Genomic DNA, 19,011 nt, shown 5'->3' on the forward strand with positions numbered 1-19,011 from the left:
GGGATAAAAGAAACCTTTACAAGAGGGAAACCATCATTTACCCAGTGAGTTCTGGTACGCCTGAAGTGACCCAGTTTCTTTATACAATCAGAGCACCCACTCTCTAGAGTGTTCATAATAAAGGACACACACCAATATTGAATTGTAATCTTTATTTTTTTGTATTTTTCCTCACGTAATACATCCTGATTTGGCGAACCTTGCCCATCCGAGAATAACATCTTGCAAGAGAGGAAAAAGCCTGAACTGAAGAAACTTAAGTATCATCTCTTTTGCGCCATTGATTATATATCCCAATTTTCTGTATGTTATATTGTTGAAGTAAAGGTGTATCTTCAGGGATAGTGATCTCAGGCAGCATTGTGCCACGCACCTACTGTCATTTCGTTTCTCCAAAACTCTCCTCTAGCCTCTAAACTTTCAAGTGTTCCCTGAAAACTCACCTCTTCAGGCAGGCCTATCATATTTAAGTTATATACGCATAACTCTCTGAGGATCTTATGTATTACATAGCTTCCCTTCTGGACTTTTAACTTGGTGGGACTGCTATGCTATTACTGATGCCTAACCTTGTGTTTCCCTCCTATATCCCTATAGATTGTAAGCTTGCAGCAGGGCCCTCCTACCTCCAAGTCTGTCTGTTGTTACCCAGTTTTTTTATCACTGTTTACTATTGTAAAGCACAACGGAATCTGCTGCGCTATATAAGAAACTGTGTGTGTGTATATATATGTATATATATATATATATATATATATATATATATATATATCTGGTGTTGTGAGGAGGCACACCAAAAGATAACTCCAGTGAAAGTAGTGTAATGGATGCCGAACGTTCCGGTGCCCTCCTGGCTGTGCCTCGGCTGGGAACCGATAATGTAGAGGGGGGTTGGCGGCACTCGGAATAACTGGAGACCACACAGGCTTCTACCAAGAAGCCTGTGTGGTCTCCAGTTATTCAGAGTGCCGCCAACCCCCCTCTATATATATATATATCTATATATATATAGATATATATATATATATATTATATGTAGTGGCACTCTGATCCTCCAAAACAAAGACTCCAGTCAAATGGTGTCTATCGATGTTTCATTTCACAAACGGAAATATCATCAGGATCCATGATATTTCTGTTTGTGAAATAAAACGTTGATAGACACCATTTGACTTGAGTCTTTATTTTGGAGGATACGAGTGCCACTACATGATTGGCAGACATGACCAAGTTCTTACCTTTTCCCTCTAGGGATTCCATTCAACCCTACATGCCTCTTCAGGGAGGTGACTGCCAACATCATCAGCTCCATCATCTTTGGGAGCAGGTTCGCCTATGAAGATCCTGAGTTTGGCAAGCTAATGCACCTGATTGATGAATTATTTATTGCTGCTGCTTCTTTCTGGAGCCAGGTATTTAATAAACCTTTTCACATATTCTCCTATAATGTACTGTAAATTCTACCCAAACCCCATTTGTTCTTTATTGGTAGTAATTATCAAGCTTTTTAGGGCCAAAATATAATTAAAACCTTATAATGTTTATATAAAATATTATTTTACCAAGTCTATCTATCTATCTATCTATCTATCTATCTATCTATCTATCTATCTATCTATCTATCTAAAATCTCAAACGTGTGGCACTCGGTTTAAACTACATAAAAAAATCATGTACACAGGTCAATGTTTCACTTTTATTGATATTTTCGCAAGGATACAATGAAACATAAAATCACATCTTACCTTATACCACCCCCTACCCCCCCCCCCCCCTACACACACACACACACACATCCCCTGTGCTCATTCATCTTGCATCAGCTGGCGTATCCAACCTGGCGTAGGCAAATTTACGTCCTGGTGGAGCTCCAAGGCACACGTTACCGAAGTGTTCTAAAAACCATGGTTACAGACAATCAACAATCCACACAAGCAGTATAGAGGCATTATATATCAAATCAGCAGATTCCCACATAATAAATAATACAGTCAAATAGTGCAACTATTAAACATTTAGAGTCTCTGTAAATGCATGCCGTGCATTCTGGGAGATATAGTCATGCCAGGTGACTCACTTCCTGTGACACGGGGGTTCACTTCCAGTTGGTTGTTACTGCATGCTAAGTAAAAACGCACATTACCATCATGCTGCATAGGTGTCTGTGACTTCTTTACCACACGCATCTACATGGTGTCAGAAGTGGGATGAAAATGGCACATGGACTGAGAAGAATAGATCTGCTGGTATTCGACAAAAACATCGCTGACAACTGTCTCAGGTTCAAAAGGGAATGGCACGTGTACTGCATAGCCAGTCTCTTGGACAAATCGCGGGGCTCGCCGCACTTTGGGCTCGGCGGCTCGCTGCGCTCGCCACACTATAGAAGATCAACTCCACGCCGACGTGGATAGTGGGGGTATGAAAAGGTCGGAGGACGTGTACCGCCGCCCCTAACGGGCTCGCTGCGCTTGCCACGCTTCAGGTTGGCGTTCATCGTGGGGTGGCGTTAACAATGGGGGGCATTTTTCATGTAAGTTACCCATCAGGGTGGGTATACAATGAAAAATCGGGTCCAATGGGCCATTTAACATTGTTCCCTATGTAAAATCGGGTCCATCGCATCGGTCGCATTGTATGCCATTATAATGGCATACAATGGACCCGATTTTACATAGGAATTTAACATTGAATAAAAATTCAATGTTAAATCGCATTGGTCGCGTCGGTCGCATCGCATGCCTTAACTTAAGGCATGCGATGGACGCGATTTTTTAATTGTCGGGGAAAAGGCTAAAATCGCGTTGGTCGCATCCATCGCATACCTTAAGTTAAGGTATGCGATCACCCACGACGGGCGCCGTGCTAGGAAACAGGTACCAAAGGCCTCACACTAGAGACTGCCATAAGCATTTGCATTCTCCATGAACAGGTGGAAAAGGGCACAAGGGAGTTAAAAAAGGACTCTGTGGTGTGCGTCATGGCGGCCACTCCACCCCGATCACCCACATGTGGGAACTGCGCAGCACAGCACCCCCCAGGCAGACAGAGTTGCCCCGCTTATGATAAATGCTGTAATGCATGTGGCAGGTGGAATCATTTTGCAAGGTGCTGTCGTTCCAAAGATCGAGCCCCGAGGGAGCGGCAGACTGAGTCACCATACAGCCGTTCACCCCTCCAGGTCAACCAGGTAGAGACAGACCCAGGGTGCGACATAACCCACGCAACAGTCTGTGACAGCGTGGACTACTTAGATGAGAAGGGCAAAATGTTTATCAAGCTCAAGACAAAGAACACAAACAAAGTGGCCATGGTCAAGATAGACTCAGGAGCAAAATGGAATGTCATGTCACACAGGTAACTGCATGAAATAAACCCACAGGACAATATCAATTTAATAGCATATATGGCAGCCAAGTCATCACCACACTGGGCACCACACAAATACAACTCACTCGTGCTGACTTACTATTCCACAATGTGGACCAACAGGTCAAATCACTGCTTGGCCTCCCTGACAGTATGAGAATAGGCCTGCTCACATTGGGGCCTGATGTGCATGCAATTCAGGTGAGCGTTCCGGAAATGAGAGACTTTCAAGACTTATTTGATTGCAGCACACTGGGCAAGCTTCCAGTCACATACCACATGAGGCTAGATGACTCCATCATTCCCACTGTCTGTGCCCCCCAGAGGGTCCCCATCGCAATGATGGATAAGATCATCCAAGAAATACACAGAATGACTCAATTGGGTGTCATTGCTCCTATAGAGTAAGCAACTCAATGGGTGTCTGCCATGGTGGCTGCATCAAAGAAAGATGGAACTGTACGTCTCTGCATTGACCCAGTGCACCTGAAAAAAGCACTCTTACGTCCATATCACCCTCTCCGCACTATCGAGCAGGTGATTGCTTACATGCGAGGTGCCACAGTCTTCAGCACTCTGGATGCAAAGTGCGGCTTCTGGCAAATTCCTCTGGACAGAGCCTCCTCCCGACTCACTGCTTTCATGACACCAATAGGGCGGTATGTATTTCTTTGCATGCCCTACGGCATCACCACGGGCAGTGAGGTCTTCCAGCGTTACATGAAACAGCTGTTTGCGGGCTATCCCTGTGACATCATCGTTGACAACATCCTGATCTGGGGCCGGACCATGGAAGAACATGACCTGCATCTACACCAGGTACTTGAACGGGCTCGCGCCCTAAACCTCAAGCTCAACCCAGACAAGTGCAAGTTCAGAGTCTCAGAATACATGGGCCACGTACTCACCACCAAGGGTGTCAAGCCAGACCCGAACAAAGTCTCTGCTGTCCTACAGATGCCTCTTCCATCAGATCAACAGGCACTACAGCGCTTCCTGGGAATGACCAACTACCTGTCCAAATTTGTCCCGCAATACAGTGAAACCACTGCACGTTCATGCCAGCTACTACACCAGGACTCAGAATGGTGCTGGTTGGACATGCACACGGCTGCTGTCAACCGCCTGAACACCATGCTGACAAACCCACCGGTCCTGCAATACTTCAATGTGCATGACCCAGTTGTTCTCTCTGCTGATGCTTCACAGAGTGGTCTCAGGGCTGTGTGTCTCCAACACCGCAGACCTGTGTCTTTCGCTTCCAGGGCTCTCACCGACACAGAAACCAGGTATGCACAGATCGAAAAGGAACTGTTGGCCCTCGTCTTTGCCTGCAACCATTTTCATGATTTCATCTATGGCCGTCCTGTCACAGTAGAGACTGGTCATCAGCCACTCATCACAATTCTAAAAAAGCCCATACACTCGGCCTCCTCCCGCATCCAAAGTATGATGCTCAAGCTTCAGCGATACAACTTGGACATCATCATCAAGCCAGGCAAGGAAATGTATGTTGCTGATGCCCTATCCAGAGCCTTCCTATCTTCTTCTGATGTGGGCAGTACAGAGGACGACTACGAGGTCATGGCCGTAGAGGTACTCCCCAACAACCGGCTGGAGGAGCTGCGTGCAGCCACGCTTGCGGATGAGCTCTTCCAGCGTCTTTCTGCCGTCATCCTCAATGATTGGCCATCCTCTTCCATGGAGCTGCCCCACTGAGAATATTCCCATGGGCTCACAGTATACTGTTACCAGGTCTGGCCGAGTGTCCAAACCCAATCCCAGGTTTCAAGCCTTTATTGTTTAATCTTTCTCTTTTGTATTGGTTCACATTGCTGTAGCAATTCATGCATGTTCTTGTCCTTCCAGTTAAAAGGGGGGATGCAAATGCATGCCGTGCATTCTGGGAGATGTAGTCATGCCAGGTGACTCACTTCCTGTGACACGGGGGTTCACTTCCAGTTGGTTGTTACTGCATGCTAAGTAAAGACACACATTACCTTCATGCTGCACAGGTGTCTGGGACTTCTTTACCACACACATCTACAGTCTCATTTAGACCTTTTGGTGTAAATACCCCCAATGGAAATATCCATTCCACTTTGTGTTTTAATAATAATAGACCACGATTGCCACCAGTGGCAGTATGTGGTCTATCATTCTATACTTTAAACTGGCTGTACAATGTTTATGAGCTACAGGGTGCTCACTCTTTCCACGGGCCAGCGCTGCGCATATGGTGGATCTGTGAGCGGCCAACCAGTCTTTAAACTTTCTATGGGTTTATAATAGAAGCTTAATATAGAAGCTGAGTCTGCATGGACATATTATTTGATAAATGGCATAAGTGCTATCGCACGTCAAATGATGTCTGATTTTATATTTCTGTCCTGAATGCGGATGATTAGTTTTTGTTTTTCAGAAAATTGCCATGGTATTTACACCAAGACCTGAGATACTGTATATGTTGTTGCTAAGATATCTCTCAGACTTTTATAGCATAGCAGTCTCACCAAGTTACAAGTCCAGAAGGGAAGGTATATAATACATACTGTAAGTGCCTCAGAGGGTTATGTGTGTAGAACTTAAATCTGTTTGCACAATAGGCCATAGTTTTTGTTGTACTGGCATTGATTGCTGGCAGAGGTGCTGAGAGGGGGGGGGGGGGTACAGTTTTCCCAGGCCCAGGCTTGTTCGGGGGGAGGGGGCGGGTCCGGACACACAGTTTTTTATATTTGGTGGCGAGTGCGCTGGGTCTGAGTGCGCCATAGTCAAATTTTCAGTGGCGGCATGGGGAGTGCGGATGTGGGAGGACATGGGCCAGCATGGGAGCAGCAGCATCAGAGAGGTCTTTCCTTTCTCTGACTCCAGGGCCTGCTGAGAGCCCGCTACGTGATTTGAAAGTTTACTCCTGGCAGAGCATGTAACCCCGGGCATGACATGTAACCCCTGGCAGAGCATGTATCTCCTGGCAGAGCAGGTTAATCCCATGGCAAAGAGTATGTTAACCCCTGGCAGAGCATGATAACCCCTGGCAGAGCATGTAACTTTGGGCAGAGCATGTAACCCATGGCAGAGCATGTAACCCCGGGCAGAGCATGTAACCCCTGGCAGAGCATGTAACCCCTGGCAGAGCATGTACCCCTGGCAGAGCATGTAACTACAGGCAGAGCAGGTTAATCCCATGGCAAAGAGCAGGTTAATCCCATGGCAAAGAGCATGTTAACCCCTGGCAGAAAATGTTAACCCCTGGCAGAGCATGTTAACCCCTGGCAGAAAATGTTAACCCCTGGCAGAGCATGTTAACCCCTGGCAGATCATGTAACTTTGGGCAGAGCATGTAACCCCTGGCAGAGCAGGTTAATCCCATGGCAAAGAGCATGTTAACCCCTGGTAGAGAATGTTAACCCCCGGGAGAGCATGTAACTCCAGGCAGAGCATGTAAACCCATGGCAACGAGCATGTTAACCCCTGGTAGAGCATGTTAACCCCTGGCATCAAGCATGAAGCCCATAGCAATGAGCATTTAGGTAAGTGGAAGTTACAAGGGTCAACAGAGTGTGCGGGGAGCTCCGTCTGTGGGGGCCCCAGGAAGTTGTTGTACCTAGGCCCAGGATTTCTCTTGGCGGCCCTGATTGCTGGAGACACTGTAGTATATTGGTTTACCCAGGGAAATGATTTTTTTATTTTTTTTTAATTATTCACTTTCTTGGTCAGTAATGATTTGCATTCAGTTCTCAAAACTCTATCTTTAGTCTCAAATAATGCATGTAAATCATATCCTCTTAACATCAATCTCTGAATAAGGGGTACTTATATGTTAGTTGGGCGCCCACTAAGCTATTTGCTTAGTTTTCCGCGTCCGCTCGCCACACATAAAATCAACTCCATGCCGACATGGATAGTGGGGGTATGAGCGTACTAACTATATTGGGCGCCCAACTAACATATAAGTACCAAATAAGGTCATCAATCTGTATGTTGGCTCTAGACACATCACTGTTAATTGTGTGTATACGCAGCATCTGAGAAAAAGGTAAGCCCCATTTTCAAACTACGTGGATGACTCCTATAGTGCAACAAAGTGTCCTTATGAAAGACACTGGTAGAAATCTTAGAATCAACTATCACCACATCAAAAAAATGTATACTTTTTTTGTCCATACAATATCTTTGTTCCAGCCCACATCAATCTTATTAGATACTAGATACCACTTCACTCCACTTGTTTTTAAAGCTAAATGCATTGGAAACAATTTAAGAAAATATTTGGATAATTACTATTGATGTGACCATAAGTTTATATTAGGGATGAACAGTGGCCACTTTTCGCGTTTTGGGTTTGGGACTTTGGGTTCTGATTAACTTCAGGTTTTGGTTTCTAATAGGTTTTGCCAAAACACCCCCTCAAGGTTTTGGGTTCTGATTTGTTATGCTCCTACGCTATTATTAACCTCAATAACACTTATTTCCACTCAATTCCAGTCTATTTTGAACACCTCACAATATTGATTTTAGGCCAAAAGGTTGCACCAAGGTAGCTGGATGACTATGATAAGTGGGCGGCACAAACACTGGACTGATACGGCACACTTAATAGCTTAATTACTTAATAGCACTTAATTATATGGCAGACTTGGCTCACCCCAGGAATCAAGGGCGTAACTACCATAGGTGCAAGGGGTGCAGCTGCTATGGGGCCCAGAGCTGTAGGGGGCCCATCTTTGCTGTCTAACTAATAGGTTTACATACATTTATCACCATTAGGTGCTAAATAGGAGGCCCTTACAAACTTTTGCTATGGGGCCTATGAATATCTAGGTACGTCTCTGCCAGGAATTATACGGCAGACTTGGCTTACCCCAGGAATTATATGGCACAGATGGAGGCATCCTTGACCTGATACAGCACACATGGCGGCACACATGGTATTATACAGCACAGATGGGGGAACCCCTGGACTAAAACAGCACACATTGATACGGCAGACTTAGCAGCACCCCATGAATTCTATAGCACACTTGGCTCAACTCTGGACTTATATGGCACACTTAGCATCACCCCTGGACTAATACAGCACACTTGGCAGCACCCCATGAATTATACGTAGAGATGAGTGCGTTCGGATCCTAGAGATCGCCCTCAAACTTACCTGTTCATAAGCATTCGCAAGCTGTTTGCGTCCATCACGCTGATAATACGAACTGAAAACTAGGCCAAAACTTCATCATCCCGCATTGGATTCTCGGGAGATTGGATCTCAATATAAGTCCCAGCTTCCAGCGCCATCTTCATTCAGCATGTGACAGTCAGACAGCACAAATGTGCCTGTGCTGTCTGCAGAGAGGGGAGGGGGACAAACTACACATGGGCATGCTATGGGGGTTGGGGGGCAAACTAAAGGCGGAACTAACAGGCTGCCTAACTTTATGGGGGCTTGTGAAAATGAAAAGTACATCTACTAAGGGGGAATTACTGAGCGGCAGGGTACAACTGCTAAGGGGGAACTACTTAAGGTACAACTACTTAAGGGGGCATTACTAAGGGTACTATTATGGGGCAGTACTAAGGGGGGCTGCTATAAAGGATTGCTGTGGGTGGACAACTAAAGGGCTCCCCCATTTGTAATGAAAATAAAAAAGGTTTTTTTTTTACCTGCAAGGGGTGTTGAGTGTCCCATATCAATCCATCTGTGCTGTCCAGCGTGCCGTATCAGGTCAGGGGTGCTGCCATCTATGCCGAATAATTCCTGGGGTGAGCCATACCAGTCCAGGGGTGATGCTAAATGTGCCGTGTCAGTACAGAGGTGATGCCACCTGTGCCGTATCAGTCCAGGGGTGATTCTACCTGTAGGGCACAGATGGCGGCACTCCTGGACTGATACGGCAAACATGGCGGCAAACATGGAATTATACGGCAGACATGGCAACATTCCTGTAGTAAAAAAAGAAAAACTGTTATTCTTTTAATTAAAAAAAGAGCAGCACACCTGGAACCTGGCAACTGCTTATACATCATAGAAAAAGAAAAAACACATGTTAATTTTAGCCATAGGCGCCGATTCCGTGGGTGCTACAGGGCCTAGGCACCCACAGAAAATGTTACACACCCACCAGAACCAAACCCTCGCATTCCTCTCTATTTCTGGGAAGTCACACTTACTTTAATGTACGTACTGCGATGTGCACTGGCTGGAACGGCCGGGGAGCGGGGCCGGTAGGGAAGACACCGCAGGGTTGTGGGTACCAGGCGGTGGCCGAGCTGTACATGGCATACAATGCCATACGATGCGATGCGATTAAAAATTGTATAAGCACCCTAATGGGTGCTTATACAATGTTAAGCACCCTAATGGGTGCTTACAATGTTAAATGCACCCCCACGCCACCCCCCCACTATAAACGTGAACCCGAACCGTGGCGAGGGGCGGCGGTACGCATCCTACGACCTTTTCATACCCCCGCTATCAACGTCTGCGTGGAGTTGAGAATAGAAAGTGTGGCGAGCGCAGCGAGCCACCAAGCCCGAAGCGTGGCGAGCGCAGCGAGCCCCGCGAGGAGACGCGGATACCTTCACAGGTATCCGCGTCCCCTGGCGGGCTTCACAGGTGTCCGCGTGGCGAGCCACGCGAGGGGATGCAGACACCTGTGAAGCCCGCCAGGCAACGTGTATACCTGTGAAGGTATCCGCGTCCGCTCGCCACGCTTCGGGCTCGGTGGCTAGCTGCGCTCGCCACACTTTCTATTCTCGACTCCACGCCGACATGGATAGTGGGGGTATGAAAAGGTCACGTTTCGGGTTCACGTTTATAGTGGGGGGGGGGGGTGGTGTGGGGGTGCATTAAACATTGTAAGCACCCATTAGGGTGCTTATACGATTTTTCATCGCATAGGGGGTCAAAATCGTATCGCATCGCATGCCATCGGGTACATGGCATGCGATGCGATACGTTCATCATACGATGCTGAAATCGGGAGCCGCCAAAATACACAAGTACCTTAGTTTTTCCCCCATTACAGTAATTTTGTCCCCCATAGCTAGTTTCCCCTCTTTGCAGACAGCACGGACACATCCATGCTGTCTAACTTTCACATGCCGAATGAAGAATGGCACCAGAGTCGGGACTTACATAGAGTTCCCGTATCTCGCGAGAATCCAACGCCGGGCAATGACATTTTGCCCGGATCCAGATGACACAATCTTGTAAGTTTGATGGGATGCACATTAACATTTGGCTACAACTTTTGGAATTGATACTTACAATGAATGAATTTTTATTTGATGGTAAGGATTACTTGCAAACGCAAGGGTGTGCGATGGGGTCGGCCGTTGCACCAACCTATGCGAATATATATGTGTTCAATATCGAATTTGAATTGTTCTTCAAAAATCCAGATGTTGCTAAATACAGTATGTGACATTTTTCGGTACTTATGTATTATCTGGGCTGCCGATTTTTTGATTGTATGCCTTAACTTAAGGCATACAATCAGATGCGATGCGATGCGATGACCCGATTTTTCATAGGATTCAATGTTAAAATAGACTGAGTCCATTTTAACATGGAATTCAATGGGAAAAGGGGTCCTTTTCATACCCCTACTATCCAAGTGGGCATGGAGTTGGATATAAACCTGTGGCGAGCGTAGCGAGCCACCGAGCCCGAAGCGTGGCGAGCGAAGCGAGCCCCGCGAGGGGACGGTATTCTGTGTCCCCTCGCGGGGCTCGCTACGCTCGCCACGCTTCGGGCTCGGTGGCTCGCTACGCTCGCCACAGGTTTATATCCAACTCCATGCCCACTTGGATAGTAGGGGTATGAAAAGGACCCCTTTTCCCATTGAATTCCATGTTAAAATGGACTCAGTCCATTTTGACATTGAATCCTATGGAAAAATCGGGTCCATCGCATCGCATGCGATATGGTTCAAAATCGGCAGCCCAGTTAGTACATAAGTACCCATTTTTCACCAGATATATAGACGATCTGCTTATCTTTTGGTCGGGTCCTGAGGAGACGTTTGTAGAACTAATCAGCAACCATAACTCAAGTGACTGTCCAGTAAAATTAGCATATTGTATGGACAGGAAAAAGTATACAAAATTTTGATGTGGTGATTAATGTGGTTTATTCTAAGATTTTGACCAGTGTCTTTGATAAGGACACTGATAGAAAAACTTTGTTGCATTATAAGAATTGTCATCCATGCAGTTTAAAAAGGGGCTTACCTTTTTCTCAGATGCTGCGTACACACACAATTAACAGCAATGTGTCTAGTAGTATTAGTATGTTTATTTATAAGGCGCCACAAAGTGTCCGCAGCGCCGTACATAGCAAACTAAAAAACAATTACAAAGTAACGTACAGGGTATAGCTGGTAAAACTAAAATCAGCATCAGTTCTGAAGTAGGTGTGGAAATTGTTGAGGAGACTGAAGAGGAAGTAGAGGAAGGAAAGAACCGGGCAGGAGCACTGGTGAGGTAAAGAGGTAGGGTGAGTACGTGAGGAAGGAGGGCCCTACTCATAAGAGTAAACAGACTAAAAGGAGGTGGGTGGATGAACGAAAAATAATAGGATAAGTAGGAACGGATGGAGGGGTAGGGTAGGCAGGATAGGAGGAGCAAAAGAGGTTAGGAGGAGGAGGGATAGGCTAAACGGAAGAAGTGGGTTTTGAGTCAACATACAGATTGATGACCTTATTCAGAAATTGATGTTAAGAGGATATGATTTACATGCATTATTTGCGACTAAGGATAGAGTTTTGAAAATTGAACGCAAATCATTACTGACCAAGAAAGTGAATAAATAAAACAAAATGTGAAAAATCATTACCCTGGGTAAACCAATATACAGATAAAGATCTTAATCTGAATTATCCAAAAATGATGCCATGCTACTAGAGCAAAATGTCTGAGAGATATCTTAGTAACAACAGATATTTCAGGTCTTTGTGTAAATACCATGGCAATTTTCTGAAAAACTAAAAAACGGTTGCTTTAAATGTTCATGTACCACATGTAACCATATGATTGCTGGGGATAGCTTCAATCATCCGCATTAAGGACAGAAACATAAAATCCGACATCATTTGACATGCGATAGCACTTATGTCATTTATCAAATAATATGTCCATGCGGACTCAGCTATATTGGGAAAACCCAGAGAAAGTTTAAAGAGTGGATGGCCGCTCACAGATCCACCATACATGCAGCGCTGGCCCATGGAAAGAGCACCCTGTAGCTCGTCATTTTGTCAAGTATAAACATTCTATGGCCAGTTTAAAGTATAGAATGATAGACCACATACTGCCACTATCGCGTGGTCTATTATTATTAAGCACAAAGCAGAGTGAATATTTCGATTTGGGGTAATTACATCCAAAGGTCTAAATGAGACTCTATCTTTATCAATGTTTCAATAGTTGCACCATTTAACTGTATTATTTATTATGTGGGAATCTGCTGATTTGCAATATGTTACAGTCTATACTGCTTGTGTGTATTAACAAAGAAAAAATTGAACTTTCAAACAATGAGGCGCAAAGTATACTTATGGAAGTTGTAAATTGTAGTCCTCTTTTATGACACAGTTTCTTTGGTGATGTTGGGGTCTGGTCGTGATGATCAATTTCGAGTGAAGAAGGTTACCCATAAACAATGAAAAACAATAAAAAAAAACTTTCTTAGAACGTGTGATTATTTTTGAATTATTTTTTCAAAACTGTATGTGCTCCTCAATAAAGTTGTGTATACCAAACTCATGTTTATGTAGGTTGATATGAAGGTTATAAAGGTATCTTTAGTGAAATTCTAAGGTATCCTGTTCCAAGTTGTGAAGTGCAATCGTGTCTTCTTTTATGAACTCGGAAAAGGAAAGAATATAAATCATGTGTAGACATGGTATATGGGGCCTTATTTTGGTTCATTCTTTCTGACAAAATCCTTCTTAGATGGGCAAAACCATGTGCACTGCAGGTGGGGCAGATGTAACATGTGCAGAGAGAATTAGATTTGGGTGGGGTTTTACTTCAAAGTGAGATCTATATCGCAGTGTAAAAATAAAGCAGTCAGTATTTTCCCTGCACAGAAACAAAATTACTCACCCAAATCTAATTCTCTCTGCACATGTTACATCTGCCCCGCCTGCAGTGCACATGGTTTTGTCCATCTAAGAAGGATTTTGTCAGAAAGAATGGACTAGAATAACCCCCAAAATGTGTTAGTATGTGAGGTGCTGGAATTTAGACAGCGTACCTCACTCACCAAGAGCACAGGTGTAACAGGTGCATAAAGGTATCTTTATAATATGGGCGTACCCCAACTCACGGTAATTTTTGTGGTGTTCAAACTCTTAAAGGTTTCTTTATGTATCCATTGCCTTCCAATGCCCCACAACGATTCAGTCTTCCAAGTATTTTCGGTGAAAAAATAGTATACCGTGGGTCAGATAATTAAATTACAGGGAGGAGGTTTTTCCAAAATTTATGGTACTGTATACCTCACTCAGCCTAAAGTAATTTTTAAAGTGTCTATAGTAAAAAAATAATGGGCGTACCCCAACTCACTCTTGTGTGTCAGGTAATCCACCTATCAAGGTTTCTTTTATAGGGTGAGATATCATAGGACCATCTTATAAATTCAAATCATCCGTAGTACATGTAAAGAGAAGATATACCCAATTTGTAGATATTTCCAGCCATGATTACATCAAAAGGTGGGCCAGAAATAATGGCGTACCTTACTCACCGCTTGCGGTGGGAGAATAAAGCTTATAGCGGTTTCTTTAATAGTTGATCCGAAAAAAGGACTTTCTTCTTAGCCAGTGTTAAAAAATTTAAACAAGCTTTTAATCCAGATAATCAATAAAATACAGGTCACCCACCAAGGGCACAAGTAACTTAAAACAATTCCAATGAAAAAAACAATCAAGGCAAAAACAATAAAAAATATTTAAAAAAATTATTAAAAAAAAGAAGAAAAAAGAAAGTCCAATACACCAGGGAGTAATGGCTGCTCACACTTCTCCAGCAAAATCAACGCGTTTCTGTCAGTAGACCTTTCTCAAGATATGCCGGAGCAGAGTGAGAAGCCAATCAACAGTTTTCAAGAAATTAGGTAAGTTAATTACATATGCACTGTTATTTCATATGCTTTTCTCATAGCAAGAGAATAAAGTTTAATAGAAGAAAATGTCCAGAAGGGCTCCAAACCAAGCAAAATGCATAGTACTGTAGCAGATAAATGAATAGATTATTATCCATCGCCATGGGAACGCTTGTCCCTTCCGGTTCTCATTTGTTGTCACAAATCTATAAGAGGTCCGAAAATGAGATCCAAAGTTTGTACCAGTATATTTGATCACGACTCAAAATGAGTGCTCTAGTGCGGATGTATGCCGCACTTGTATGTCATCTCTGGACGGTGTACAGCCAGAAACCGGAGAATCCGGAAGGGAGTGATCCGCCGATGGAACGCACGCAGCCGGAAGTTCCCCTTTATTATTGGCAAGATGTGGAGCGCATAATTATCCTGTGTGGTGTGTTCGTATTTCCGCCTAATTTTTAAGATGGAGCTTTTTGTATATGAAGTCCACGTGGGCGGAAGTACTGTTGTTCTCTATTTGGGAAGCACGGAAGTGACAATGTTGCCATGGCAGCGAATACACGGAACCTAAAAGTCATATACACAGTTATATAGTGCTTGTATATATATTTATTAACATTGACATTCACAACTGTTGTATCTGTACACACTAACAAAATAATGCAGGAGGCTACATTTGAACAGTGGTAACCTGGTGATGTTTTTCACAGGAACCATTTGAGCTCAAAGTCACTATTAAGTCCATTAGGTATTATAGTGTTGCAATTGTAAATGATGTTCATTTCAGCCTTCGCCAAGGCTGATGAACAATCAGGTTGTCTCAGGCTCCCTTTGATCAACTTTAAACATCCGAATTCCACAATCTCTTTAGTGGAACGATGGTGGATTTGTTTAAAGTGCAGTGCTGAGGCATGGGTTTCCAACCTCTTTTTTATATTTCTCAGATGTTCCCCTAAGCGGGTTTTCAAAGGTCTGGAGGTTCTCCCAATATAGTATTTATTGTAACTGCATTCAATCATGTATATAACATTTTTAGAGTTGCAAGATATGAATTATTTCTCTTTTATTTTATAACCATTAATGGAGTAATCCTGAATTTTATTGCTGCCTAGGCTTTTGGTGTTTTTGGAACCGAGGCAGCTACCACATTGATAGAATCCTTTTGATGTGATCCCTGTCGATGAGGTTTTGTGGAAAAATTGCTTCCCGCTAAATTTAGTGCATAGATTTGGAGCTCTACGATAGATGTGCTTGGGGTGTTTAGGAACAATCGTACCCAAAATGGGATCTTTTAGAATGATGTTCCAATGTTTTCTGAAAATACGTTCTATTCTCTTATGTCTTATATGTTTTACAATAAATGTTTTATATTTAAGAAGAAGTCTTGGTTGATGATAATTGTCTAAGAGGTAGGAAAGACAGAAAATATCACATTGCAAGTTTAATTCATATGGGTGCTGTATAACACTATTGGGTTGTGTATTGGATTGTTTAGAACCCTCTAGTAGGCGATCTAGTGTTATTAGCGACCGCTCATATCTAGCGCAATAATCTAGTGATATTGCATTGATATATATATTATATATATATATATATATATATATATATATATATATATATATATATATATATATATATATATATATATATATAGCAATGTAGCGTCCGGCACTCCCCGCTTCCTATGTCGCTCCTGTGCCCGGGTGCCTTCCCCTGTGATGAACTCACCACCAATACAATGTTGAAATAATGGGCGTTACTCCGGGACTTGCGTGAAAAATCAGTGGAAGTTTATTTTTCCTTACGGTCTACGCCGTTTCGGGATAAACCCTTCGTCAGGACCAAAGTATGGAACAAGTGCAAACAACAATGTGATACAAAAAAACAACTTACATATAGGGGACCCGCCGTGTAGCGTCCTCCTCCGTCTGGGACTCCTGCTGACGACTTCCGGGTACTCCCGGATGTGACCTGTCTGTCCTCTCAGCGGAGGAGGCCACACTGTGGGAAAAGTGAACAGTGCCAATAGTTTAAAATTCATAATAAAGTGCTTGTGCTTACAGTAATATTAATATTGATTGTAAAGTGCTAGTATATAGGTGTTGAAAACACAAAACAACATTCAATGCATATCATACAGTTTAAAACGCTGCACTTTCCCTGAACCTGTTTATATCCGCCACAAGATGTCGCTGTGGCACAACATTTTCCTGTCTCCTGTGTACATAGGTATAGATGCCGGTTACACAAATAATGTTTAAGCTATCCTTTCAGCTTTAATGAGTGTGCTGTGTTGCAGGGAGCCCTTGCATCTGTGATATCTGCAAATGTTCCCTCTAATTTCTAAGCAGGGAGCTTTTTTATGCTCCTAACTGGAATCTGTCCATCAAGATATTAAATTAAATATTCTACACATAACACACAATATTTATAAGAAGCTACCCAGATTCATTGTTTCGTTGAGACCCCCCGGTTTGAGGGTCCCCAAGGTATGGATCCACCTACTCTCGATTTGTAAGAGGTGTTTACCCCTATCTCCCCCTCTTGCGGACTCTGGCGCTTGATCTATCAATTGAAATCTTAAGTTGGCCACCCCATGCTTGGCCTCCAAAAAATGTCTAGCCACAGTCTGTTCGCTGTGGTCCTTTTCGATTGCCATACGGATGGCAGTTCTGTGATTTGCCATCCGTTCTTTAATGGTGCCAATCGTTTTGCCAACGTAATTTAGCCCACACGGGCACGTTAAAAGATAGATAACGAATTTGGACGTACATAATAAAACTGGTTTGATGTTAAAGCTTTTGCCCGTGTGGGGATGGCGAAACGTGGACCCTGAACTCATGTAGCTACAGGTGACACAACCGGTACACCTGTAACAGCCCCCTTTGCGGGACAGAAAATGTTTCACTTCTGTTTTTAATTTTGAGATGTCAGTCTTGACGACTCTGTCCCCTATGCTCCTCCCCCTAATGAACCCTGTTTGAAGTCTAGTATTTTTTAGACTGGGTATGTGGGGGTCAGTGGCTACTATAGGCCACAATGATTTGGCCTGTTTGACCAATCCTGGGCTCTTGTCAGAGTAGTGTTTGACCCAGGTGAATGTCCCATTGCCCTGATTGCTTTTTTTGGGGTTACTTTTTAGAAGTTCAGCTCTTGAGATATTAATAGCTTTTTCTGTGCTTCTTTTAATAGTTGATAGGAATACCCTCTTTCCAAAAACCTGTTGAACATACTTTCCAATTGAACATTTCTGATGTTTTCATCACTATTGACCCTACAAACTCTTATAAATTGCGAGTAAGGCAAACTCGCTGTAGTGGCCTTTGGATGAAAGCTCTGGAATTGCAACATCATGTTGCGATCAGTCGGCTTAGTGAAAAGTCGGTGCTGAGTTTGTTCTCTTCTTTGATTATACGGACATCTAGGAAGTCTAGCTGGGTGGAACTTATTGTATATGTCAGTTTGACTGGACTATCTGACTGGTTGTGTTGTTCCAGCATTTCAACCAAGGTCTCCTGAGGACCTGTCCAGAGAAGTATCAGGTCATCTATATATCTATAGTAAAACCTGGCAAACTGCATAAACACAGGATTTTGCAAAAAGATATTATTTTCTACATGATACATGTATGTATTCGCATACACTGGAGCGGACGGAGAACCCATGGCACACCCTGACAGTTGGTTGTAGTATTTCTTATCATGCATAAACACATTGTGTGTCAGGGTAAACTTCAAAAGTTGTAATATGAAGCTGGAATCTGGACCTGTGTAATGGGGATTGTGAGCCATGAGTTCTCCTACCGCTTGCAGCCCCTGCTCGTGGGGGATGCAGGTATAAAGGCTGGTTACATCGATACCCACCAACAATGTATTGATGGGGATTTCACCCAGCTCCTGCAATTTATTTAACAATGAGGTGGTGTCCTTGAGATATGTGCTGGTGCTCTGTACACAATTTTGTAAGAACGCATCCACATATCTCGCCACCGGTTCGCACAGAGACTCCCTGGCCGAGATGATAGGTCTACCAGGAGGCCTCTGTGCGTTTTTGTGTAGCTTCGGTATAATGTAAAATACCGGGGTTATCGGGTGCAGGCGTAACAGACTCTTTTTCACTTCAGGTGACGCTAGGTGTTCTCGAATGGCATTGTCCAAGATGGCTTCTAATTCTTGCCGATGAATCGGTGTCGGATCCATGGAGAGTCTTTCATATGTCAAGCCATCAGACAGGAGGCGGTCGCATTCCTCTTTGTAGTAGGACAAGTTCATCACCACTACCGCCCCCCCTTTGTCCGCAGAGCTGATAACAATGTCCGTTCTGTCCCCCAAACTTTTCAAAGCCAGGTGCTCCTCTTTTGTAAGATTGTTGGACTTGATGCTAGGCACCGTACTGCTGCTGTTCTCCAATACCCTGGCGAATGTTTTGAGGGACGGGTTGTTGGACAGGGGGTCAAATGTACTCGTTGGTCTTAGTTGTTGTAACATCTTGTCTTCTAGGGAAGGAATCACTTGTGGGGTGGTATTTTTATTTTTATCATA

General features: G+C 43.8%; 1 protein-coding gene across 1 annotated transcript in view; it reads left to right on the forward strand.

The window, feature by feature from the left end:
• Nucleotides 1-19,011, forward strand: part of LOC146035952 (cytochrome P450 2A13-like) — a 79,997-nt gene that overhangs the window by 38,991 nt on the left and 21,995 nt on the right. Inside the window, exon 4 of the mRNA XM_083159673.1 lies at nt 1,252-1,412. Within this exon, the coding sequence (XP_083015799.1) occupies nt 1,252-1,412 (161 nt within the window). The remainder of the gene's footprint in view (nt 1-1,251; nt 1,413-19,011) is intronic.

This window comes from Crinia signifera, chromosome 9 (genome assembly GCF_055691185.1).
Source record: "Crinia signifera chromosome 9, ASM5569118v1, whole genome shotgun sequence".
NCBI lineage: Eukaryota > Metazoa > Chordata > Amphibia > Anura > Myobatrachidae > Crinia > Crinia signifera.